This window comes from Pavona decussata, unplaced genomic scaffold, assembly GCF_977016875.1.
Source record: "Pavona decussata unplaced genomic scaffold, jaPavDecu1.1 SCAFFOLD_354, whole genome shotgun sequence".
Lineage (NCBI taxonomy): Eukaryota > Metazoa > Cnidaria > Anthozoa > Scleractinia > Agariciidae > Pavona > Pavona decussata.
This window is the reverse complement of record NW_028145735.1, coordinates 49,699-77,278: the sequence shown is the minus strand read 5'-3', so window position 1 is coordinate 77,278 and position 27,580 is coordinate 49,699. Positions and strand designations below refer to the sequence as shown.

Below are 27,580 nucleotides of genomic sequence, written 5' to 3'. Positions count from 1 at the left end.
ACTCGACTGTATACGTAGCGCGACGCATAAACTAGGCCTAAGGTATTGCACTACCTACAATCATGTATACAATTTGGGTAGCACTAATCTGTGGAACTGCAGACCGCGGAACCGCGGAACCTGCGGAACCCGCGGACCTGCGGAACCTAGAGAAATAACTAGTTTTTTTTCTTTTGCAACTTACATACCAGGTATAAGTTTACAGCTGATTTCATTGCTGTGTATAAACCCAAATTTTATTTATTTTTTAAGATGATTCTACCAAGAGAAAATGAGATTTTCTCCTGATTCTACGGTCATGATTCGACCGAGAGGTTACCAAGCTCATCGATGAACTCGCAAAATCACGAAGGTTCTGCACGAAGACTTGAGGTGGCGGGTGATTTATCACCAATATTTGTACGGGAGCTCGATAAATAAAACAGCCAAATGAATGTTCTTTTTAAGAGTACCGCATTTGTTTCAAAAATTCATAGATTGTATCGGCAACGTGGCGAGGTGAACCGAAAGAGAAGAAAAGGACGGCAATAACACTTGCGACTGGTCAGTATCAGCCATAAAACGACAGTATGTTGCCCTCAAGAATTCATTTCTCTGTTTGGCAATCACCCTCAGCTGAAGTTCAGAAAAGCAAAACAATACGCTTGGGACTTTTGGCAACCAGCCATTTCATATACCAGCATATACTAGAAGAGATGGAATTTTGAGAGAATAATTTATGTATATTCTGGTGTAACTGCAAACTTTGTTCGATTTCAAACAAAGAAAAAATAATGAGTTTTGTACGTAAAGCCAAGGCGCAGAATCGATCGACACATTGTTGCAATGCTAAGCCGGGTCCCTGTAACGACGTGAAACCAGTCTTGGAATTCATCTATGTAGAGTTCCGGCTTGCTCCTTATCATCGCCTTTAAAACTTTGTTTTCTCTATCTGTTCCAATACCAGGCAAAGAAACGTTTATGCTAGCATATATTGTTCAAGATATTGTTCAAGAAACCTAACATAAACAAAACAAACACGAGCTTTTTACGAGAAATCGTAAAAAGAACATTCGCTGTTTCCTTTATCAAGCTCCCGTACAAATTATTGGTGATAAATCACCCGCTTCGTGCAGAACCTTCGTGATTTTGCGAGTTCATCGATGAGCTTGGTAACCTCTCGGTCGAATCATGACCGTCGAATCAGGAGAAAATCTCATTTTCTCTTGGTCGAATCATGTTAAAAAATAAATAAAATGTGGGTTTATACACAGCAATGAAATCAGCTGTAGCCTTATACCTGGTATGTAAGTTGCAAAAAAAAAAAATAGTTATTTCTCTAGCTTCCGCAGGTTCCGCGGGTTCCGCAGGTTCCGCGGTTCCGCGGTCTGCAGTTCCGCAGATTAGTGCTACCCATACAATTTCTCTTGGGAAGGTTAGAAAACAAACCCGGAATATCATATGGCTTTGTAGCCAAACTACAGGTGTCACTTAACAGTCACGCAACATTCACGCAGACCGGCCGATATTCAGTTCAGTCGTACAAACGGGAAGTGAAGTGTAGCTTGCTGAATCGCAATAGCTTAGATCCACCGTCAGATGATGACCACATTTTATTTTCAAGCGATAATTTACGCACTCCTTGTTTTGCGCGCATATTCCACGATCACTCCAATAGTTATTACAACTCATGGACCGGTCAGTGGGTCAATAACTAACTTGCCAACGAACAAGACTGTTAAAAGCTACGTAGGAATCCCTTTTGCCAAGGCGGAACGCTTCGAATACCCAGTTCCACCGGACAAGTGGACTTCAACGCTACACGCAAACAAAACTAACAAGATCTGCCCTCAAGTTGTAGTGCCATTGCTGCTGAACAAACTCCCTCCGATAAGTGAGGACTGTTTACAGCTTAACGTGTTCCTCCCCGCGAATGCAACCAACAGCTCAGCCCTTGCGGTTATGCTGTGGATTCATGGTGGAGCTTTTATTAGTGGAGACACTACATTGTACGAGGGCGGATTGCTTGCGACCGAAGGAGACGTGATTGTTGTTGTAGCTGCCTATCGACTGGGTGCCCTTGGGTTCCTCAGCTTCAGCGGGGACAGTCTGAGCGGAAACTATGGTATTATGGATCAGATAGCGGCCATGGCATGGGTGAATCAAAATATTGCAAGGTGGGTTATTGAAAATATTGCAGTGTAAGCAATAGCGGTGTAGTTTAATCCTTGGTCACGAACTGAACCTCAACTGTTGTTATCTGAGTTGATCGTTTCATTGTCAATTCATGAATGAAAATTGTAAGACTATGAATGTTTGCAAATTGTTTGTGTGACCTTTGGAGAACCTAAAAGACCAAAAGTTCAGTAAACAGACTTTATGAGGATGTATTAAAACGATTGATTGCTTAATATCATTAGAAAGACTGTTACAATACCTTTTTTTTTTATATAAAGATATATAAACAGCCTTCCCCCTCCCTACCAACTTAATTCCTCCCTCTGATATTTTCTCAGAAATGCAGGTCTTGCAGATTATGGAATACCACAATAATGTTGGACTGCTCATAAGATATTTTAGGAGTGTGACATAAGATTAGAAATACATTCAATATATCCATTTCAATGTGTCAAACTCACAGTTTTGGTTGCGTGGATCAAATCGAAATAGAATATTTCAGCTACTGAGCGTGTAGCGCACTGGTTTAGTCTTACATCTAAAAGGCTTGGTGATTAACATTGATTACTTTTTCCGCTGCGTTTGACTTATATCTGTGTGGGCCTGTTTGACATTGCGCTAGTTGATATTAATCTTTAGAACCAAGTGAGTCAATCAGTTATATTATCTAGAGACGAAGAGCTGTGTTTTTTTACACGCAATAATTTCCTTTGGGCTAAAAAGAGACTCCTGTTGAACCACGGCCGACGAAAATATTTCTACCCTTCCGTCAATCTGCCCATCCCCTCACCCAGCCCACCTTCCAAAAAGATGATCAGAAAATTTATATTCCTAAAATTAAGAGTCGAGTGATTACAAATTTTATACCTCTTAAAACGTCTTCGCACCCATCTTCCCTTGGATAACGTACATGAATACCCCAATCATCCGAGTTTCAGAAGTAAACAAACAGGGGAGACATAATTCCTCGCGACCTTGGTATTTCTTTTAAAAACTTTAGACAAACATAAGTTGATTGAAAAATTTATACCGATAGGCAAATAGCAACAAACACTATAAGGAATGCAAACACTGTTGTTAGTTCCACGACATTCCAGAAATGCGGAGAACCTTAATTAATTTTAAATCGGGAAAGCAGTTTTAATAAGCTCAGAAGAGATTTAGCTAAAATTGGTCGCTGATGCTTGATTCTTAAATACAACGCGTACGCTTAACTGTTTTGTTTTTTTTTTTGTTTTTTTTTTATTCAACTCTTTCTTTCTTTTCAAGTTCCTTTTACAATCAACACAGTATATTAAGTAGTTTGGAACAGGGATGACCCAGTGGTGAGAACACTCGCCTCCCACCAATGTGGGCAGGGTTGGAATCCCGGACTCGGCGTCATATGTGGGTTGAGTTTGTTGTTGGTTCTCGTCCTTGCTCCGAGAGGTTTTTCTCCGGGTACTCCGGTTTTCCCCTCTCCTCAAAAGCCAACACTTCTAAATTCCAATTCGATCTCGAAAGTGTCTCCGATTAGTGCTCCGCGCTAAATACATTGACACTTAAATAAAGTTATTTATTTTATTTTATTTATTAAGCGTACAATACTAGTTCACTGTAATATCACTTTGTACTCGGAACAGCCCAGTATAATTATTGCGTAACAGGAAAAGTACAATCATGATGAGAATGACGTAATACACTACAGTAGGGATGACATTGGGGGCTCTGTCTGATGCTTGGCTGTTTGTTTCTTTGTTTGTTTATTTTTTTGTTAACAATTTATTTTTTTTTTAAATTTCCATTCAATGTTTATAACTGATTAGATTTGGAGGCGACCCTACCAAAGTGACCATATTTGGTGAATCTGCTGGTGGCATGAGTGTGGCTTTATTAATGCTGTCTCCACTGGCCAGCGGACTGTACCAAAACGTCATCATGCAGAGTGGGACGGCAGTAGCTTTGCCATCACACTTGGAAAGACAAGAAGCTGATCTAAGAGCAAGGTATATACATGAGGCTAACCCCTTAAGAATGCTGTTCCCATGCTACAAAATTTTCCAATCGTTGCGTTTTACCCATGGCTAAATTGACATTGCCCCATAAATTTACAGGGATCGTCATAATAATGGTTGTGAAACGTTTACCACACTGTCCTAACATTCTACTAAATGTCTGCAAATTTGTCCTTTGTCCTATATGCTGCAGCTGATATCCCTTGTTTGCAGCCAACCAGTCGTTAATTTATCGAGTCTAGATGGCGTATAACACAGGCTTGTTAAAAATGACTAGCTGTTGAGATTTAGCTAAAAACGGAGATAGATTTCCTTAATAGGATGCAAGTTACACGGTTAGGTTCATAGTCCACTATTCAACCCTAACCATAACCCTAAACCTATTAATCCGATCACAAGGCAGTGGCAAATATGTATGGGAAACGCCGTGTGAGAATTACCCTGCGATAGCGCCTACCTTATTTTTTAGATTTCCATTCGTCTTAACTCACCATTCTGGAGGTGACTTTGCTTTTGCTCGAGTCTAGACTTCAACGTGATAGACTTGTAAACGCTATTTTTTTTCCGATTCAGTGTACCGTGTAGCATGAAAATTTTGCGGGTTCTAATTTTTGCGGATTTTGCGGATTGACCTCGATCCGCAAAAATTAGTTCCCGCAGAAAAAAACACCCGCAAAATAAAACGCCGCAAAAATTAACTCCTTTCAGTCAAATTAAAAACTCCACTTTTAATAGATCTGCGCCACTGAGGCGATACATTGGACTTAAACAGACCAACCATGCTCTAGTGGCGCTTCTGCGGCGGCCTGCACAGACGTTATTTCACTGTCTTGAAACTTCAACTGAACAAGAGTGTTATTATCATCGGCTGAGTCTGCTTCATTGCGTTACAATAGGGCAAAGTTTTGCATTTTAGCAGGCCACTCCCAATTAGGTCTAAAAGTTGTATACTTGCTAGATCTTTCACTCAAAAGCCCCTCTGTATGCCTAGAAAGGTTTCAGCTACGGTAATTCAAACATTCATACTGCTTTCACATAACATAATATAGTGTTTGGTTGTGCATAGTAAGCCAGGTAGGTTTTTCGTTTTGTTTCGTTGTTGTTCAGTCCCTTTACGCAGCAAGGTATTACAGTGTCTCTAATATGTAAGTACAGTAAACTGTGACTCAACAAACCGTACAATAAAAGTTAAAAATATTAAGGTTTCTTCCACGTAAATGTTCTGTTGCTTGAACAGAGCATCGCAAAAATTAGTTCCCAGCGGAAATTTCAGTCATCTCGAGCCGCAAAAATTTGTTGCGGCAAAACACAAAAAATCGCCAATCCGCAAAATAAAACTCCCGCAAAATTTTCGTGCTACACGGTACTCTAAAGCCAAAAGAGTGTCTGTGTGTTCTGTTGCTGTTGTTTTGTATTCAATTTTCATATATTGTTTATTTCCTTAATTCATTTTTTGTATATGTATATTCAAGGAAATTTGCCGAAGCAGTGGGATGTGACGACATTTACTCGCTCAAGGCTTGCGCAAAAAGGAAGTCAGTTCAAGAAATTTTATCTGCTCAAAATAAAGTCCTTTCCATGCCGAACCTGTTGGCTTTCGCCCCTGTGGTAGACGGATACTTGCTGCCAGGTATTTATCTAAAAATGCCATATAGACTGCTATACCATGTCTATCTAAATCGCCAAAAAATATATAAGAACGTTCCTATTAAAAAAAAAAAAAAAAACAGAGTGTATAAAGACTGCTATACAACGTCTTTGACGAAGTTTCTCAGTACTCCCAGTGCATGCTGGTATTCGGCTTTCATTTTATTTACTTGTAAATTCTACCTTACGCTACCATACCATACCATACCATACCATACCATACTATACCATACCATACCATACCATACCATACCATACCATACCATACCATACCATACCATACCATACCATACCATACCATACCATACCATACCATATACTTTGCTTAGACCAGGAATTTCTATCATCTATTAGTTAATCGTTATCAACTAACTATCTATCTATCTGCCTAATTACAATAACAACAACTGCTTTTCTTGGAGGCCGTGTTAAAAGCAAAATCTCAATTAAATTTATAAAAACCTGTGGTGACTCAATTTAGCTTTAAAGTCATTCAAGGAAGTCGCTTACCGTAATCCTAAGGGTAAACTGTTCAACAACTGAGCTCCACTGTATGAGAAACTTCTGTTTAGATAATCAGTGCAAGGTTGTGGAAGAGCTAAGTATGTTTTCACTTACAAATAAGGCCTTTTCCAAACGCGTACTACTGCCGTGCCGAATTTAAATCAGTTTGACCCGGCAGCGGCACGGCAGTGGCACGGCAGTAGCACGGCAGTGGTTTCAAACGTGGAATTTAATTTAGTCGTACCAAATTCTTAAATATATAAAATATAGAAAACGACAAAATTAACCCAAAATATATCAAATTAATTTATGAATTTATTTCGCAACGGCAATAGCACGCCGTTTGAAAGTCGCGGTTCTGCCGTGCAGCCGTGCTACTGCCGTGCTAAATAGTCGTGCCGAACTTAATTCAGCCTGTCAAACTTAAATTCTTGAATTTCTTTCGGCACGGCAGTAGCGCGACGTTTGGAACATGTTCTAAGGAAGGAAGAAGTGTGGTGAGCCTTATCTGCTCGCTACTTAACTTATTAACGATCTTTTTTTATCATTAATTAATGGCAGATTCTCCAGTTAAACTCCTTCAAGCTGGAAAGTTCAACAAGAGTAACATTATTATTGGTGTAACTCGGGATGATGGCTCTGTTTTTCTAATTGCCATTCCAGGTAAGATCTGATTTTCTGTTCAGTGGATATGGTGGGCAGAGAGAGAATTACTTTGACTATGTGTTATAAACCAGACTATTGTAGGGCAGAAGGACCTTACAATCAGGTAGGGAAATACAGAGCAGAATGAATGTTAAGAGGAATGGAGGAACTGTATTTGAGCAAATACAGTTAAGTAGTCAACCATAATAGTCATTCATTATTGTTTGTTTGATTGATTGATTGATTGATTGATTGATTGATTGGTTGATTGATTGATTGATTGATTGATTCTGTCCTTCCTTCCATCCTTCCTTCCTTCCTTCCCTCCTTCATTCATTCATTCTTTCATTTATTCATTCTTTCATCCATCCATCCATTCCTTCCTTCTTTCCTTTCTTCCTTTCTTCCTTCCTTCCTTCCTTCCTTCCTTTCTTCCTTCCTTCCTTCCTTCCTTCCTTCCTTCCTTCCTTCCTTTCTTCCTTCCTTCCTTCCTTCCTTCCTTCCTTCCTTCCTTCATTCATTCATTCATTCATTCATTCATTCATTCATTCATTCATTCATTCATTCATTTCTTTATAAACGTATGCACTCGTACCTTTCTGTTATTTTTAAGGGGCCACGGAAGGACTGAATGTTTCTCACGGCCTGGCAAGGGAAAAGTTCAAAGAGCAGATTAGAATGCGAACTTGGGCTCGAAATCAGAATCCAGAAATATCTGAATTACTGATCTACCAGTACACAGACTGGTCTAATGCCAATGACCCGTATTTAATAAGACAGCAGTTTATAGACATTAATACCGATGCAGCATTTAAAGCTCCGGCTATACAGTCAGCGGATTTTTTCATAAAAAATGGCGCTCCAACGTACATTTACCAGCTTGAAGCAGCGCCTCGCTTTTTCTTTTCCTTCCCGATACCCGCATGGAGCGGGATATATCACGGAGCAGATCTTTCCTACACGTTTGGCTTCCCTTTTCTCACGCACAAGAATTACACAACAGACGACGATATAAAACTCACTAAAGATGTAATGACCCTCTGGAGTAATTTTGCCAAAACCGGGTAAGGATCGAGTAAGCGATAGTACAGTTTAAAAGAGCCTTGGCCCTTGGCCTGGTCAATTAATTAATTAACATTCCAACAGTTATACAAAACGTCCCGAAGAACAGAGCTCCGGGAAGCCACAGTGGTAACTTCTCGGAGCAAGAACGAGAGCCAACAACAAACTCAACCCACATATGACGCCGATTCCGGGAATCGAACCCAGGCCATATTGGAGAGAGGCAAGTGCTCTTACCACTGTGCCATTCCTGCTCCACGATTCATTATTTTTTTGTTCTTGAAAAGGTTGAATAGCGCTGATACTCCGTTCATCCGACATATGCCCAACATCCACTGAAACCATTTAAACGGCCTTTATAACCCCTAGGCAACTCCAGATTGAAATCGATCATATTCATATTCCTGGTAATGAACTGGCTCTAGTTTGTAATGGAGGCTCTTGTGGTGGAATATATTATAAAAAAAAAAAAAAAAAAAAAAAAAAAAAAAAAAAAAAAAACTTGCATGAGAAAAGGCTCCCTCGCTTTAGCCTCGTCTAAGTTCAATACCGAGAATACGAATACAGTCTATTGGCATACAGTTAAATCTTCTGCACTCTTCAAACCTGTCTTTAGCCGACAGCTTGAAAAGCTAAGTTAAAAAAAACTCAAAAGAAAATTGTTGCAGAACTTTCAGTAATAAAGCAATTTTCAACAGCTTTCAACGACGAGTTTCAAGGTGTATTCAAATACTATTGTAGCGTGTGAGTGACCGAGCGTTTGCGTTAGTCAATGTTAAAGGGAGAGTTTCACGGTTCGGCGCATGTGCGAGCGATAACGTAAGCGCTGTCAAGCCAATTGTTTTTGGACCAATTAGAAGCGAGTACACAACACCGGCAGGATACGGCGGGCAAGTCTTATAACTTGCTGGCATAAAAATAAGACTGACCGGCCAGTGCTTCGGTCACGTTTCAGAAAGAAAATAAAAGGCTGTCCATGTAAAACACATGGGGATTTTTGCAGCGCCGCTTCGTTTATGAACCATGACATTCAAGAAATGCCAGAACTTTTGCGAACGTATACGGTTTTATTTTAGTACAATGTCGATATCTCGCGTCATCGACCTTTTTTTATTACGCGCGGTTCGAAAAGCCGAGAAGCTGCCTCAAACTTACGTTCTTAAATCCAGTATTTCATCAGCATTCAGTGATAAACTTACTATAGTGTGTACGCTCGATAGCCTGATTTTATTAGACCAGCGAGAAGGCGAAGAACGAGAAATCCGCAAGCTTCAAGAAGCGATGCGACCGTTTAGTAACAACAACACTGAGCGTCCTTCGGAGATGCTGGAATGCATTTGAGAAAACTCTGCCATGGTGGCAAATCAAAACTGCGTTTGCCATTCGCAATGACCATTACTTTATAAATAAATGAATACCTTACAATAGATTTTGTAGTTTGCCGCAAATCTTTTGGATTTTTTTTCTACTGCCCGCTATTCGAGCCCGCTAATAGACGACAACAACTAACTCGCACATTTGATCTCATATTTATTCGCTTCGCGTCTCAGTGTTGTACAATTATTTCCATCCAAAGTAAAACACTGATGTTTGATGCTGTTTGTCCGTCGATTTCTCCGTTTTTGACAGTTGACTTCCATATGAACAAACAGTACGATTGAAATCTAGAAAATCCTCGCGAGTTCATCCAAAGCCAGTTGGTGACCTTTGCCATTTCCGGCGAAAGCAGATGTGCCGCGAAATCGTTATCTATTTTAAACAGACTTATCTCTTTACCAATTTTCCACGTTTGGTGGACGTATCTTGTTAACCACACAGGATTTCTACATCCACTCCACTCTGTCCGCTTTAACTTCTGTGCTTCCAGAGAGTCCACAGAACATCCCGTCGCCGGTCGGCCGCGACGTCTCCTTTCCGATCCATCGACAAAAATGTCGTTTTCGGATGCTAAAACACTTTTAACCTTACAAAAATCGAACTCATATTTACAACAGGAAACAAAGATTATAAAAAAGTGAAGAACGAAGAGCGGATGATCCAAATTCGGGCGCGATTTCAACAGATTGTTCCACCACAAGCTCGCATCGAATTTAGTGTCGACCCGTACAATTTATTTTTTAGCCTGCTCGCGCATGCGCTTGACCGTGAAACTCGGCCTTTAAACTAGATTATATAGCTTTGTGACTATTTTCAGCAGTTAGGAAACAACGTCCAAGCTGTTATCTCAGCGAACAACGTTCCTGCTCTATTATATATTTAACAAATATACCATGGCCGCTAAGTCAATCAAATCGCTCGAATTGCATTATACAATGATCCAGTTTTTAATAAATCATAATATTTGGAAGAGCTACGCATGGCATTGAGCAGTGTTTGAGATTTTTTAGAAACCTTCGAAAAAAAGTCGAAGTATGTTTCATGATTACAAGGGGCTTACGCAATCTATAAAACTGAAAAGATGAAACTCATCATTCAATTATTTCTACATTTTTAGAAACCCTAATACACCGTTCGTTCTTGCGAAGACTTGGCCTCAGTACACCTCAGAACGAAGGGAGTATCTCGGGCTGAGTCCAAACTTAACAGTGAGATCCAACATGCGTCCAGATAAGATGGCCGTATGGAATGAATATCTGCCGAGTCTGGCGTCGGTAGATCCCACCACCCCTGGTCACAAACCCACCACTGCTGATGCAAGTCAAGATAATAAAGGTCTGTATTCAATGATGACCGTAGAATGTTGGATTTCTTGTGAACCTTACCTTTAAGGATGTTCATAGGGATCCTGCACGAAACCAATATCTGTTGGCCATGTTTTGGGAGAAACGCAGGGAGTGAATGTTTGAAAAAAAAAATGTTTTGATGTAATCATTACAGTTTGAACGATTATTTGAACAATTTTAAGTGAGGTGTTGTTGAGGTTAGGGAAGCAAGGAAACGTACCGACAGTATGGTTTGATAACCACACTGCCAGTAACCACCTTGCACTAGATAATAAACGATACCAAAGAAATTAGAAGCATCGCTGATAGGCCTTTATTATTAGAACGAAAATGTAGAACCACCTTACACATTAGGACAATACTGACTGGATATTTCTTTTGGTGGAAGGATTCCAGGGGATATTCGATAAAGTTTCCTACAGAGAGAGTTCCCCAGTCGGTACTTCAACCCAACAACAAATTTAATAAAACAATTTAATATAACTTTTACACCTGTAAGTAACAAACCGTGTCCTTGTAATTACACACATAAGCAGAAAATCCTCTCAACAAACATTGTTTGAAGTCTTTACTGAGTATTATTGAATTCGTTTTTGAGAACTTTAATGTGCGCTTTCTTGTGTTTGCACGTAAAAGCAAGAGCTCAGCTTGTAAATTACAAGACATAGTGTAACAAGTTTATTAAATTGACCCCAGTGTTGCAAAAGCTATTCATAACTAATTATTGATTCGTTAACTAATTCTTAAGAGGTTCTTTGGTTACATGCGAATCTTTACGTTCCAATTGTCTGCCATGAATGCCTGCAAGGTTGTGTCGAACCCCTTTAGTTCTTGGTTTGAGTGGTTACCCTTTCGATTCCCAGTCTATGTTTGCAACAATTCAATGTACTGAAGCTCTTCCGGGTGAAGCCTCCTCGTGTATAGGCCGGCTTACTGTATGGGGTATCACCTTTCCACCGGAACTTGACCCAGTATGGTTGAGCTACCTTATTCTATAGTATGTGGTTTTTGATTAGCGTCACAGGCTCTTTTTGCACACTAAATTTCACATGCATAGTCTTCAAACTAGATAGTGCGATTGCGAGATTGACGACTTACTAAGACTTTTGATATCTTTAATTCCCCAGATACACTTGTGATGGTCCTCGCCATCTTAACAGGAGTGTTTGGTGCCTTTGCTGTGATTTTACTCGTCTTGTTGATAATCATCACGTGTCGTAAACGAAATCTGCGTGAAAAAGATTTTGAAGACATGTAGCTGGGAAGTCTATTGCTATCTCATACAGCCAAGGCGTAAGATAAAATTGTATGGAGCCTTGATAATAAAGCTTGAAAAAGCTAACCTTGGTGTGTTTTCTTGTAGAACATGTTTTTGCTAATGTTTCAAGTGTTCATCCATGCAATGTTAGAAATTTTGTGTAAAATTGGCACATTCAAGATCATGAAGTGAGCCAGCCTGTATTACAGGAAAATATGACTAAGGAAACAAGATCCCTGAAGAGATAAGCCATCAAGTTTCAATAATTTTAAAACATCTTGACAGAACAGGGTTATCGTTAGTACGCTAATCAAATATTATCGAAGTAATTTTTACAACCCTACTGTTGAGTTTAGCAGAGTAGTTTGTCACAGTTTATAATAATAATAATAATAATAATAATAATAATAATAATAATAATAATAATAATAATAAAATAATAATAATAATAATAATAATTATTATTATTATTATTATTATTATTATTATTATTATTATTATTATTATTATTATTATTATTATTATTATTGTTATTATAACTGGTGCCGTTTCATCTGTGTTTAGAGAAGTTCTTTTTTCAAACGACTCCTAGGAAGATCATTTAAGGCAATGATAGACTTTGTGCATAAATAAAGCAACATCAAGAGAGGATGTACCTTCATCCTCTCTTGGCAACATCTATATCATCCTAAATCATCCACTGTACTAAATTGTGAACAGAAGGAAGTGATACAACGGTAATTTTAACTTATTCGCACTTTCTCCGAATTACGAAAATACCTACAGTTCCAAACATAGGCTTCTCGGCTCTGATTTCCAGGCTAGTCTCAGACTAGCTCGGTTTGCCAGACTGGCTTGGCTTTTCGAGACGGCTTACACCCCAGCAGTGAAACTGGTGCTCAGTACGTCCGGTATTTGGAACCTGACGTAGCTGATTTAGTTGCAATATACCGGTATATACCATACCTACATGTATATCAAATTTGACGGAAGACATCAATTAATGAATATAGCACAGGTCTTGAGAGAAGAAATTTCTTAAACACTAACAGTAGTGAAGCTATTTTCCTTCAACCAACAAATTCACGCGGACTACGGCAGATCAGCCACAGGTAAAACACCAGACTATATGATAGCATTTCTATGCGTATAACTTAGAGTTTTTTTTTTTTTTTTTACCTCATTTTCTCTCCTCTTTCAGGTATAGTTAATCTCCCTTTAGCTGAAGGTATCTTTACTTGATCTGAACTATCAAGAAATCAACAAAACTGGTGTTTGTTAAAATCATTATTTACGTATCTAAATTCTATGAATGAATGCAAATATATGAAACATATATTTTGAACTGCGGATGAAAGATCCGATAGAAGAAAGATCCTCGCAGTTAGTACGCAACTTAGGCAGTTGTGAAAAGAAAGCATATTCATCCTTCACGGGTATATTACGAACTTACAAAAAAATCAGCTCCCAGTTGGCTTGATAGGTCATGGGTTGACGTTCGAATCCCATTCAAGCCTGGATTTTTTTTTCAGGATTTCTTTTCGCAACTGCTTAAGTTGCGTACCAACTGCGGAGATCTTTCTTCTGTCTGATCTAAATTCTATGGAAAGGTGGTAATTTTTAGCCCCGAACCTCTACCGAATCTACTCTTCGGTTGCCTCAGGTACTGTGTCTGAATATAGAAGATTGTGTTTGTTTATTTTAGTTTGTTTTTGTCAAGAATGTTGCAAGGACCAAGTCAAAACTCTCCTAATAAAGCGATGCCCGTGAAAACAGGTTGACTGTTGATATATATTACAAAATACATTATCTTATTTATATTTGAATTCAGGACTAAACACCTTTATGAGTGCTTGGAAAATTTAAAAGAAAATCTATGTGATAACGGCCATAAGCGAATATATATAGTGGACACTTGGTAAATTTGAGAGAAGATCTATGTGTTTACCTACACGAGCAAACGTTTGCGGGAACATATACAAGCCATACATCAGTGAATGTGTGAGGGAATTTATCAGTGGTTGATTTTCACGGAAGTGTAAATCCGTAGGATGATTCATTAGGGTCATAGTGGGGTACTGTGGATACTTGTAAAGAAATGGGTGGCGAGAAAATACGGGTGGGTGATGGGAGAATTTATCGGTATGAACCGGATGATACGTTGTGGGTGGGGCGGGTTATGAAGTAAGGTATTGGGATATGGGTGGATTTGTGTGAGGTGATGGTATACGTGATGACACGTGTGGCGGGGGGGGGGGGGGACTTCATTATAGAGGGATCATGAGGTGTGCATGTGGTATGAATTCATAGAGTGGATGGGCGAATTCGGGCCGATATAATGGGAAAGTGATGGGAGGCAAATATATAGCAGAGTAACATGCATCACTTGGAGCAATGCACTCCCGCTCATTCGGGTGGTATATGAGGCTTATATAGGACCGTGACAACAAAAGATTAACAGGGAACCAATCAAAAATTAATATGTTTTAACAGAATGACTTTGGAGCTTAGCAAATTCTATTTTTGAGCCTTTTGTACGATCCCACTTATCGAAAGCGTGAAGTTTGTGGTGTGATCTTTCAGTAATTTCTAACCAACATTTTGGATGTTTGTAAAAGAAAATTGTTAGTAAGGTGTGCTTAGATAAATATCTTTAGCAGAATATAAAATTTTTGAGCTTAGCAAATTCTATTTTTGAACCTTTCGTACGATCCCATGCCACTAATTGAAATCAGTTGTGACTATGTTTGGCGTGTCTTTAGTAACTTTAGCTTTCATTGCAGTAATATTTCGTTTCGAAAGTTTTTATTTTCAATTTGGATATTAATATAAATGATTTAATATACACTGTTGTAAAAACACTTGTAAACCCGATTCTTAAAAAAAATCTACCCGATTTTATCTTGTTTTCTGTGTGGTGTTATTTCATAGTCGAAATAACTTTCCTTTCTCCAAAATCGTCGATAGCAACATCCTCTCTTGTCGATAGTCTTTCCGTTGGGATAAATTCAAACTGAATTAAACGATCCTACAACCCAAAGGACGTTGTTGGTTGTATAATTTGCTCGGAACGCCGCTTCTCTGCCACAGAAATTCGGATTTAGTGGCAATCGAAGAAAGCTAGACTTTTAAAAGTTTTCTTTCGACTTTGATAAAACTAACAACTTAAGTAATTTGTTATGTTTTCGGTGGGCCAAAGACATCGTTCAAAAGTTTGAATTACCGCCATCTCATATTTATGTAAAGCACAACAACTGCTTGCCAATTTGGCGAACAAAGTTTCTTCAGGTCCGTAAATGTTCTGACTTCGACTTTAATTTTTTAGCGAAAGCACCCGACGGCTCTGACCGTACAAGCAAAACCAAAATCTTCAAAAGGTCACAAATTACAAACTGAGCTGGTAAAACAGTAAAGGTGCGTGGGTATTCCATGTAATGCAGGGTAGTGGGCTCAGTACGGAGACGACTGATCCGCCCGAAAGGGTTACTTTGTTTACTGCCGTAGTATTGTAGTGTTGCATGGGATAGCCTCGGAGGGAAACCAAGTAAAGATCGCAGTACCCGGGAATAAATCGGACTCAGTTCAAGTGCTATGCCCACCGACGTTTTCTCTCATTGCTCATTTTAATACAAATTGCAATGGTTCCGTCCCGAAGAGGCGGTTATGCGTCAGGTGTCCGCCAACCGTGACTTAGTACGCGTATGACCGATCACAGATCAGTAAAATGCTACTCGAACCACAGGCAAAACACCCTCTGTTTGTGTGGTGTAATTGCTGTTTGGAACAGGCCGGTACCAGTAAACTCGCCAGAGAAAGGTTTCTACGGCTCGGAATGGCAATAAACCACGCGCGACTCAATCAACATTTCCTTGAAACTTTATTACATAAAGGTAAAAGGCGACCTAAATATCTCGACTAAAATTTCAACCGATCGTGTTGCTTGAGTTCCAAACAGCAATTACACCACGGAAACAGAGGGTGGTCCGCCTGTGCTCCAACCCGTAAGAAGGACACCGCAGCTGGTTGAGTGTCTGACGGATGCTTCAGGCTAAATTAATGAAAAATAAATAAATAAATTCACATTTGTTGCACTTATTAAAAAAGGACATAACTAAAACCTTTAATAGATTTTATTTAAAGTGTCAGGAATGTATCCTCTCAAAAGTAACTCGAGTGTGACATGAATTGTGGTCGCTCGTGTGACATTTGCATTGAACCGAACCGTTAAACAGTTCACAATCACCCGAACATCGGACGCTTCTTCACAAGTGTTTCTTCGATTGTAGCACCATACAGTCTAACGGCAGATAGAAAGTGGCTTCCAACAATGGCAGTATTTCCCTTTGCCGCCTGTTTAGCATGGATCACGCTCACAGTACACTTTTGCTGCTTGAACCACTCAACGGCTACAATAATAAACACGATCTATGGACCGGTGAGCGGGTCTGTAATCAAGCTTCCAACGAACAGGACGGCTAAAAGCTATTTGGGAATCCCTTTTGCCAAGGCAGAACGGCTCGAATATCCAGTTGAACCAGACAAGTGGACTTCAACTTTAGTCGCTAACAAGACGGAGAAGATTTGTCCTCAGCCAACAGCTAATCCATCCAAACTCCCGCTTATGAGCGAAGATTGCTTACTGCTGAATGTGTACGTTCCCGGAAACTCAACAAGCAGTTCAGCCCTCGCGGTTATGTTATGGTTCCACGGCGGAGCTTTTATTTTAGGAGACACTCTAGGCTACGACGGCAGCGTTTTGGCGACCGAAGAAAACGTGATCGTTGTCACGGCTGCTTATCGATTGGGAGTTCTGGGATTTTTGAGCGCGAACAGTGGCGATCTGAGAGGGAACTATGGGCTACTGGATCAAATAGAGGCCTTGAAATGGGTGAATAAAAACATTGAAAGGTAAGAAACAACAATTCAAATAATAAGAGGAATATTGTCGTATTACAGGCATTATGTTTGCAGCATAATGCACGGTCTGTTGGCTTTGTCCTAATTATTCATAGATGGCCTATTGTTATCAAAAGTGGTAATAGGTCAATTCGCTCAACAAGGTTATGTCATAGATTGAAAGACATAATATTAACAAACCGTGAAAATTTAAAAAGTTGATTGATCTTGAATTGCTGCTGCATCATGATATATTCCATGTGAGTTATCAGATTTAAATTTTCAGGCCTAGCATCTACTTTCTTTGGGTCGAAACAATCTGGATTGACTTTGAGAAAGAGGTTTTTATTTCAAGGCAAAAAAAAAAAAAAAAGAAGCAAATGTTTTGTTTTACCAACAGAGATAATAACGTTATTTAATTTTCCCGGAAGGAGGCGGGGGTGGACTCCCATATAAAAGTCACGGGGGTCAGTGATAGTCGGAAATTTTGAAAAGAACCCCTAAAAGGTACCAGAAATCTGTTTTGTGTGCAAGGTCCGAACAATTTTTTACCCCTAAGAGGTACTATGCTTGTCCAAAAGGGACAAAATATCAAGATTTACTTATTTACATCAAGTTTCATATTTCCTTTTCATATTTAGTGTTTTTATTCGAAACTTAATGAATATTCGCGGGCGAATCTTGATATGTGTATTTAAATCTTGTTGCAGACATATGCAAATCTTAACATATCACGGCATACTAATCTTAAGGTGGGGACTCACCTGAAAGCCGTTTTCACGCCGCTTAAAATCGGTCAAATCAAAATATCTTGTTTGCATTTCAAGCAATACAAAAACCCTCCATTCATAACACAAATCAATGATTTGGGGTGTTTTATGAATTTTTGGGTGATTTTTAGGTATATTTGGAAGGAAATAATTTTTCTTGAAGGATTGGTAAAATTAAAAGAAATAAGAAATGTTGAAGATTTAGTGAAGTTTTATAATTAGAATTTGTAGTTAATAATAAATAGACGGATACCAAGTTCGGTCCACTAGCAACCTGGGGTGCTCTTGCGTGGTTATCGACTGTCTGTTAGTGTTCCAAAAATCATTTTCTTTCTGCTATCCATTCTTAAAACCTCTTCAAATTTCACTCAAATTCAGGTAGAGCCCCACCTTAACATTGAAATATGAAACTTGATGTAAATAAGTAAGTCTTGATATATTGTCCCTTTTGGACAAGCATAAGGTACCAAATGAGTTGACTGACATTTACTTCCACTCATATTCAGTTGGGCTCAAAAAGGTACCACCATTTCTCTGACGGAAGTCATTTTAGATTTTAAGGGGTACCAAACCACGAACTTTAACACCTAAAAGGTAGGACGATTACCCCTGTTACTTTTATATGGACCCCCCCCCCCCCCGGTAATTTGGTCTCCGTAAAGAAATTCGAGTGCTGGCGTTTCGTCAAAGCAAATCAAGGAATTGTGGGTTGTATGTGGTTTTGTATCGGTGAGCAGTAGAGCTATACTATTGTTGGATGGTAATGTGGAAAACAAAAATAAATATGAAGAGGTCGAATAAAAAGGGTTCGTTGTTTGGCTTTCTGTGTAACCATGGTGCTCGGGGAGGGGACTCTCATATAAAAAGGGAGGGGATGTTCGTCGTCTCGCCTAGGGGTGTAAATTTCGGGTTTTGGTCTCACTTAGGGTGGTTCTGGGCAAAACGCCATCATATTTAGCCGTGAAGGTTTCTTTTAGAGATTTGCACGCGAAGAAATATAAAAATGTATAATTGTCTGTGCTTTAAAATGGTCTCTTTTAGGGGTCAGGAAAGCTTGGGCCACGCCCAGATTGGTCTCCTTTAGGGGTTTAATTCAAAATTTCCGACGAGCATCCCCGCCCCTTTCATATGAGAGTCCCACCCCCCCCCCCCCCCCCCCCCGGGCCATGGTGTAAGTCTACACTTGGCCAGATTACGTCATCAACTCAGATAATTAAGCCAAATATTCCTCAGTTCCACTCCCACACAGTCACAGCACCAGTTTCTGATGAAATAATATGCAAATTTGTGCTGGCTTAGAAGGTTTCGCAGTTTCGGACAGAGGAATGAAAAAAAAAAAAAAAAATGCCGAGCCCATCTATGTTTAATGCCCCCTTCACGCCAAGGTTTAAACACGTTTAAAAGCTGTTTAGTTAGACACAGTTTAAAATTGTTTCGTTCATAAAAGCTGCTTTCTGATTTTTGTCGACTACAGATTTAGCACAAATGAAAGCATATTGAAAATAGTTAAAGTTTACTTGAATCATATGTCAAAGCCAATGGTTCAGCTTTCTGTTTGCAATTTTTATTTCGTTAAACCTGGTTTAATTAAACATGTCTTATTAATGTAGTGCAGCTTAAGTTTATTTATAAGTTTTTATATTTATTTTTATTATTTATATTTTTAGCGTTGAGGTTTTATTCGTTATAATTAACCGTGACCAGTTTATACAGCCGCTGATTTCCAACTGATAGGTTCGGAGGAGACCCCAGCAAGGTTACCATATTTGGTGGATCGGCTGGCGGTATGTGCGTTGCCCTATTAATGCTGTCTCCACTGGCCAGCGGCTTGTATCAGAATGTTATCATGCAGAGCGGAACAGCCGTCGCCATATCTTCAACGGTGGAAAGAGACGAGGCTGATTCACGAGCAAGGTATAAACAAGGGGATCAGTCAATCGGTCAATAAACAAAGAAAATTAAACGGATATAAATATATGAAACATATATTTCGAACTGCGGATGAAAAAATAGATTAAATATAGGAAATATATTCCTCGCAGTCAGTACGGAAATTTACGAACTCACAATATGACCAGCTACCAGTTGGCTTGATAGCTCAGTTGGTGGAGCACTGTACCGGGATCGCAGAGGTCTTGAGTTCGAATCCCGTTCAAGCCTGAATTATTTCAGGCTTTCAGTTTTCGTACTAACTTCGAGGATCATTCCTCTATTTAAAAGATATTAAATTCGTCACAACTTTCAAGTTATTCACACCTCTTCCCTTTGACGTAAACTCTTTGTTCTTACGGGAAAAACATTAATCGCCACAGGTTGAACAGACCTCATATTAGAAGCAAACATTTAGACTTCGTTGTCAAACCAACATTCGCATCAAGGAACAAGACAAAAATCTATTGATTACTAAATCTCCTTCATCGCAAAAACCACAGTTTGCGGACTCAACACAAGCTCGGGAATCTTATAATTATTATGCCCGTCTCTCACTGGCCCTGTCTCTCATTCATCCATCCATCCACCCATCCATCCATCCATCCATCCATCCATCCATCCATCCATCCATCCATCCATCCATCCATCCACCCATCCATCCATCCATCCATCCATCCATCTATCCATCCACCCATCCATCCATTCATCCACCCATCCATCCATCCACCCATCCATCCATCCATCCATCCATCCATCCATCCATCCATCCATCCATCCATCCATCCATCCATCCATCCATCCATCCATCCATCCATCCATCCATCCATCCATCCAGTTTTAAAATTGAGATAATTCAGCTTTTGATCATAAATTTGTTTTGCTCTGTATTCCATTTCTCAGGAGCTTCGCCGAGGCCTTGGGCTGTACGATGAATTCGCTGAAAACATGCACGAAAGAAAAATCTGTTAAAGAAATTTTGGCCGCACAAGACAAGGTGTTTTTCCAACCAATTTTACTGCCATTTGGACCGGTAGTAGATGGATACTTTCTGCCAGGTATGATGAGTGATAAGCTCTATAATTTTGTTATGTAACATGGTAAAGTGTTCACACTACACGTCGGCCGTTTAGTGGCCAACACTGCAAGTTTCTATGCTTTACAGAGACTAGGAGTATCGTTCTTCTTTAATGCACGGGGAGTCCGAAGCACATGTAGCAGATCGTGCCTTTGATTTCTTGTTTTATCGATAAAATAATATGTTTGTGGAAACAGTGATTATAACGCGTCGAAACATCCATGGAAAGATCGGCGTCGGCGTTTTTCTGTCAAAATCTAGCTCCAATGTTAATTTGCTTGTCTTCACTCAGACGTGTGAATATTATAAATGTCATGAGTGGTTGCCGGTTAAAGACTTACATATTATTTTTAGGGGAATATTACCTTTGCTAATGTAGCAGGTGTGTTTCATCATTCGTTAATCGATTAGAGCGCTTTCCAGTTGAGTGTCATGCATAAAACCATAACCCAAGGGACTACTCTGACAGTCACAACAAACACAAACAGCACTATGACCCAATCAGCACTCGAGGCAGATGCATCTCACTGGAGCCAAGCGCGGGAAAACGTTTACCAGCAGGGCAACTATTGGTTTTGGTTTTGCTTCTTATTGGTCGAGAAAAACGGCGCGAGTTTTGTCAAGCAAAACCCGGCAAAGCAAACGCGATTACTTTCGAAAAGAATAAACTGCAAAGGACCGCAAACGAAAATGCTGCAAGTATACGCAAGATCTGTAAAAGATCTAATCAGGCAAAAAATAACAATAAGGAACTGAAATAACTGCAAGGCTGATCTAACAGCGTAGAAAACTTAACAAAACTCAATTGAGAACCACTCTATTAATTTAGACCTATTTCTTGGTACTTTACACATCTCTAACAGATTCTCCTGCTAAACTACTTCAAGCTGGAAAGTTTAACAAGACTAACATCATTATTGGTGTGGCACGAGATGATGGTTCAATCTTTATTTCCGGTGTTCCAGGTGAGAGCTAATAACTGCGTCAATCTTGACTCTGTACGCTTATCAAGTTTGCTATCTTTTGTCTTACGCCATGTAAAGAAGTAAAACAGTGAACAATTTATGTATGCTCCACAGAAAATTGTCGTGGATACTAATAAAGAAGTATTTTTTGTGTGGTTTTTGACTATGCAGGGAAAGCAGATCTTAGAAAGAGCTATATAATTGAAATCCAAATTAAGCAACAGTTATTCTTAAAAAAAAAAAAAAAAACGGTAAAATACAAAGCAACGTGTGGCGGTTTTTTAACCAAAATTTAAAGTTAACATTATCTCTGAAAAATGCACGGTTACTCCAAGTTAACTTTTTGGATACCTAGAGCACTTGCTAAGATCTGCTGTCTCCGCATAGTTTTAAACCACACAAAAATATCCCTGTATTTGTAGGCAACACCCACAGGAAACTTGAGTATTTCGAGATGCGCAGAACGTATGCGCAGTAACATAAGTCGGAAGGATATATATATATAAAAAAAAAAAAAAAAAAAAAAAAAAACACGCAGAGCCTCCTGTCCCTCTCAGCCAGCGGGTGCCCCCGCCGGCTGAGAGAGAGTGGAAGCTCCGGGGACGAAAATGCACCTTGCGGCCGAGAAACCTTCTGTAATTTTCCAAAGTTGAAGAATGATTCCTGCAGGGTAACATACGGAAGGTTAGAGGATGTGAAATAACTGCTGGCATATAAATGCTCTCTATCATCTAGTATCAGGCCAACGGCACACAATAGACAATAGGATTCTGACGAACACTCACTTGTTACATATAAAGGTCCCTTGTTTCATTTTTAAATGTAGTTGCAGCAGGCAGATGTCCAAAAACGTTATCAAATGCTCTCGTTTTATTTCAAAGGTGTCATGAAAGGCGTCAACGTTTCTCATGGCATGCCAAGATCCCTTTTCAAAGAGGAGATTAAAAAAGGAATCTGGGTTCGAGATCAAAACCCAAGAGTAACTGACTTGCTGATCTACGAATACACGGACTGGTCCGATGCCAGGGATCCTTTTGTGTTACGTCAACAGTTTTTTGACCTCAACTCAGACGCAACTTTTAAAGCTCCCGCGATACAGTCAGCGGATGCGTTTGTGAAGAACGGAGCCTCGACGTTCTTTTATCAGCTTGAACAAGCACCCAAAGCATTTCCCGCTATCCCATTTCCATTGCCTCCGTGGTATGGAGTGTATCATAGGGCCGATCTTCCTTTTGTGTTTGGAAATCCTCTCACAATGGCCAAGAACCTTACAACTGCAGCAGAAATTGAACTAAGTAAAGGCATCATGACCATGTGGGCAAATTTTGCGAAAACGGGGTAAGTTGTTAGTGCAGGTAAATTTAGGTCTTTCTTTCTTTAATGCGGATTGATTGACTGATTGACGAATTAAGTGACTTATTGATTGATTGATTGATTGATTGATTGATAGGTTGATTGATTGATTGATTGATTGATTGATTTGTTCGTCGGTTGCTTGACTGATTGATAGATTGATTGATTGATTGATTGATTGATTAAATGATTCACCCCTTCTTCTTCGTATCAATATTGTTCCAGTGTTATTTAATGTTGTTAAATTATTAACCCTACAAAGCCACATTGAATAACGGGAAGAGTGAGTGGGCAAAGAGAAAAAAAAAACAATTCTGCGATGTTTTAGTTATAAATTACATTAAACAGTTTTCAAGGAAAACGAGTTTTTCTTATTTCGAGATAGCGAAAGGTTCAAAGCATTAGGGGATTACTTAAAAATTAAACCCGTGTTCATGCTACATAATCGCCGTTAAACGCTAGTCGTGTACACCGTTTGTGACCCTCGGTCGACTTCACCTTTACTTTTTTATTTATTTATTTGTTTATTTATTTATTTATTTATTTTATCTCAAGTCTATTTAACAATTATTCCACGAGCGCGCGTTTGGTTGCAGATGATAGACAGCCAACGAGGTGTGCAGCACCAAGCCGTTGGCTATATTCATCTCGTATCAAGCAAAAGCTAGTGGAATAATTGCTTCATGAAAAGCAACCACGAAAATCGCTAAATCTTACTGATTTAGTGATATTTTCTTTCCTTCTCCCCCCCCCCCCCCCCCCCTGACACCTATACTTACCATATTTGTCGAGCATAGTATAAGGGCTCATATACAATGGCCGCTAAACCAATCAAAACCCTGGGACTACGTTATCCAATGACTCAGTTTTTAATAATTCTTGTGATTTTCTAAGCATAGCTACATTCATGTTCTCTGAACATTTGTTTTTGACACAATATAATTTTGTCGTGTGCGTCATTTAGAGACCCGAATACACCGGTGCCATTGAAGACCCCTTGGCCACAGTATACAACAGACCTGGGAACATATCTGGGACTAAGTTCTAACCTAACAGTGAGATCCAAAATGCGTCCAGAAAAAATGGCCCTATGGAATGATTATCTGATAAGTCTGACTTCAGTGGAACCTACGATGGTTAGCAAGACGCCGGCTGTAACTGATGACACTGATGATGATGACGATCACAAAGGTATGAAGAATTAATCAAGAGTTTAACGGGATACAATAATTACTTCACGATAACCTATCAGCACCTTCTTGATCTGCCTCGGTAGTAGTACATCAAAAACTAACTTTGCCCTGACTAACTTTGCCCTGTATGTCGTGAAACGGCTTCCAACATCTCATAAACCTCACATATATAGGCCCCTCTGTAAAGGGTATTCCTCAAAACAAGGTCTATCTATCACAAGCCCCAACCCCAATGTATTTTGTAAAAAAAAAAAAAAAAAATGTGTTTGCTGCCTGAACCTTAATTGGAGCATCATTATTCAAACATTCTATTGATATTTCGGAATCCATTTAACTGTCCACTTTTCCTCTCTCAGACATACTGGTAATGGTTCTCGCCATCCTAACAGGAGTGTTTGGAGCTCTAGCTGTGATTTTTCTCGTCTTGTTGATCGTCCGGTGTCAAAAACAAAGGTATCGTGGGAAGGACTATGAAGAAGCTATACACATGTAGCGGCTTTGTTTGTTTATTTGTTTTTAATGGAGTTAGCTCTTTCATGGACCGAGTATACATATATACACCTGTGTTATAAGCAAAGCTGTTTCATACAGTTCTATTATAAACCCCACACATCGTACGCGTAACATTATGCAAATACGTGGACCTAGAAATTGTAATTTGCGACTTGCAATTATGCACTTATCATTGGCTTTCCCGGGGGTTGACCCCCGGGACACCCCCGGGAAACCCCCGGGAACATGCGGGAAATTGTACATTTTTGATAATATTTTGGGCCCGCGGGGTGGGGACATTGTTTAGTTTTGGAAACGAACGCTTCAGACCCCAGGGATGCACCCCCGGGATTTGGTCATCATTGGTCAGCGGTACATGGCATGTTAAAATGGGGTTGACAGAGCTGCGCGACTCCCACTGTGTGTCCGTTGTCTTCATAAAAGCCTTTTCAGTTTTGCTTTTCCAAGTATGTCTTTAAAATTTCCTTTTTGTATAAGAGATTCTTCCCTAGATCAAAATGTGATGCGACTGCTCTGCTTCATGGTGTTTGTCTTGATCATGAGGGGGAATTCTCTAATATACTGAATGGAGGGTTTCTTACTGATCATTCTGAGCCATAAGGGTTAGTTTTTGATATGCCATTGTGTATGCTAGCTCTGTGGCATTTGTTAAGGCTTATCGGCTTGGATTGACTGCAAGATTTCAGGTAGCACTAAATAAATGTTATCTGTGGAGATACAGGATCCGTGATTTCTTAACTCATGAATTTATGCTTATGCCATTGTATCTCGCTGCGGGAAGATTACTAGCCTCCCACGCAGACGTCCTTAGGGGTTCGTCACGCTTTTCCTTCCCCACGAACGGAAGGAAACGCATGGGGAAGGAAACGCGTGATGAACCCCTAAGGACGTCTGCGTGGGAGGCTAGAAGATTGCAGGAAGTTTGTAATCACGGATATGAGTGTCTAACAGATCCTCGTCTTTACAAAGCTCGCTTTCGAGAGCTATAATGCTATAGCTTGTTGTGCTGTCTTTTAGTTCTCTGAGTTGCTTTTAATCTGAAAAAGAGCTATTGTGTTCTTAGAGCTGACATGTACCTCCATTATTTTGTCGCTTAGCTCGCATCCGCAGCAGATATTTAAAGCTAAGACAGACAACTGTCTTGTGAGTTTCTAGGATGCTAGCGAAAAATGAAGGTATTCTGGCTCCTAAGCCCCTGGGGAGGGGGATTTGGCGTGACTTTTATGCCCTATTCCCCGGGGATTTAGAAGGTTTTTGTTTGATCGTTAAAAGAAATCCCCGGGGGTTGACCCCCGGGAAAGCCAATGATAAGTGCATTAAAGAACCGGGTTCTTGTGCTGTAATTGTGTTGTCAAGAGTGGAGCAACTTTGATTCTGAACTACTTTATATGATTGTACTTAGAAAATGACGAATTATAAAAAAACGACTAGCAAAAAGCTGAATCTTTGTCTTCTAAGTACTCATTCAACGCCAGCCATTCAGAGGGGTAGGAAAGGAAGGCGCTTATTTCAAATGTTTGCCATAGAAAGAAAAAAAATTGTGTTGTATTATTGACTCTACTTGTCTTAATTGAGTTACATTGTATCAGCGGTCTTAATTTTGCACATGTGTGTGTTAAGTATCTGAATAGATGAAGTTAAGCACTCAAATTAGCAAATAATCTCATCTGCTAGGCAAGGAAATTTGTTCCCGTTTGTTCTTGCGGAATTATGATGTTGGTTCAACGAGAAAGAGAGTTGGGGTATGGTAACGGTAGTAGTGGGGTTATTCCTTCTCCACCACTCCCTCCCCCCTCAAAAGAAAACTCTTGTTATACCATAACAGCGGCATTCACATCACAAAACAGAAGTACCTGGTTTGTGTTGTAATAATGCTTGTACGCTATGCACTTGAGAACAATCGTACCTTCAGCTATTTCAATTAACGTTGTCGGGTCAAAGTATAAAGCTGTAAGACAAGACCTCAAAATTCTGTGGATTTTTTTATAGTAAGTTCATCAAAATCAGCTATACCTCGTCCGTCCAGTGAAGATATACGATGGCGAGCCATTTGAATGAAAGAAATGTTAGAATATCAAATGAATGAGGTGGCAGCCTCTTTGAAGATGTCTTTAAGCTTTAAGCTTTGATCCGACAACGTTAATTGAAATAGCTGTATACACTGGAGTGACAGAATTAAAGGGAGACGTCCATAGAGTTAAGAGACTATTTTTCATCTGGACGGTTTTGTTTTGTTGTAAGGTTCATCCTAAAATCTACTACTCAAAAAAATGACCGACAAACTCGTTTCTATGTGGAAACAACAAGTCACGTGAACGATGAACTATTACATCAACTCCTCCCTAGATAAACTTTAAAGAAGATCTCTTACTTGGGCAGCTGGTTTAATACTCAGTAAAAACACCCCCACCCCTTCCCCTCCCTTCCTGGGTTAGATAGGGTGTAAATTTTCAACACACAAAATTAAATTCTTTTAAAAATCTCAGCCTCGGGTTTATCCTTAAAATATTCTTAAAATTTCGCAAATTTCGGCCTCGATATTCTTATAAAATAAATTGTTATATATAACAAAAAGAGTGTGTACAGATCAAAGCAATAGAAGTATAGAAATTGTACCTTTTTCTCCGTCATTGACGCAGGCATACTCGGAAAAAAAAAATCCGAGTTCTCCCAACAGGAGTGGAACCCGATGACTTTACGATCACTAGATCGTAATAATAATCTTTTAGGAGAATGATGATTATTCAAGAGAGTGACGCAGGCATACTCGGAAAAAAAGAAATCCGAGTGCTTCTATCAGGAGTCGAACCTAAGACCTTCCGATTACTAGTTCGGATGCTCTACCACTGAGCTACAGAGGGCTCGTGGGAGCTATTAGGCCATTAAACTAGGT

At 39.6% G+C, this 27,580-nt stretch overlaps 2 protein-coding genes across 2 annotated transcripts; both read left to right on the top strand.

Annotated features, from left to right (window-relative positions):
- The first annotated feature begins 1,494 nt into the window (after positions 1–1,494).
- On the top strand, positions 1,495–12,074 carry LOC146453006 (acetylcholinesterase-like). The gene is made up of 7 exons (XM_085097146.1): positions 1,495–2,156; positions 3,963–4,142; positions 5,624–5,781; positions 6,864–6,965; positions 7,561–8,011; positions 10,504–10,721; positions 11,860–12,074. Exons 1-7 carry the CDS (start codon positions 1,579–1,581, stop codon positions 11,988–11,990), a joined length of 1,818 nt encoding a protein of 605 aa, XP_084953272.1. The 5' UTR covers positions 1,495–1,578; the 3' UTR covers positions 11,991–12,074.
- Positions 12,075–16,185: 4,111 nt separating this feature from the next.
- On the top strand, positions 16,186–24,841 carry LOC146453005 (neuroligin-4, Y-linked-like). Its single transcript, XM_085097148.1, has 7 exons — positions 16,186–16,898; positions 19,391–19,570; positions 20,489–20,643; positions 21,527–21,628; positions 22,510–22,966; positions 23,946–24,172; positions 24,531–24,841. The coding sequence occupies exons 1-7, from the start codon at positions 16,318–16,320 to the stop codon at positions 24,665–24,667; spliced, it is 1,839 nt and encodes a 612-aa protein (XP_084953274.1). The 5' UTR covers positions 16,186–16,317; the 3' UTR covers positions 24,668–24,841.
- Positions 24,842–27,580: the final 2,739 nt, after the last annotated feature.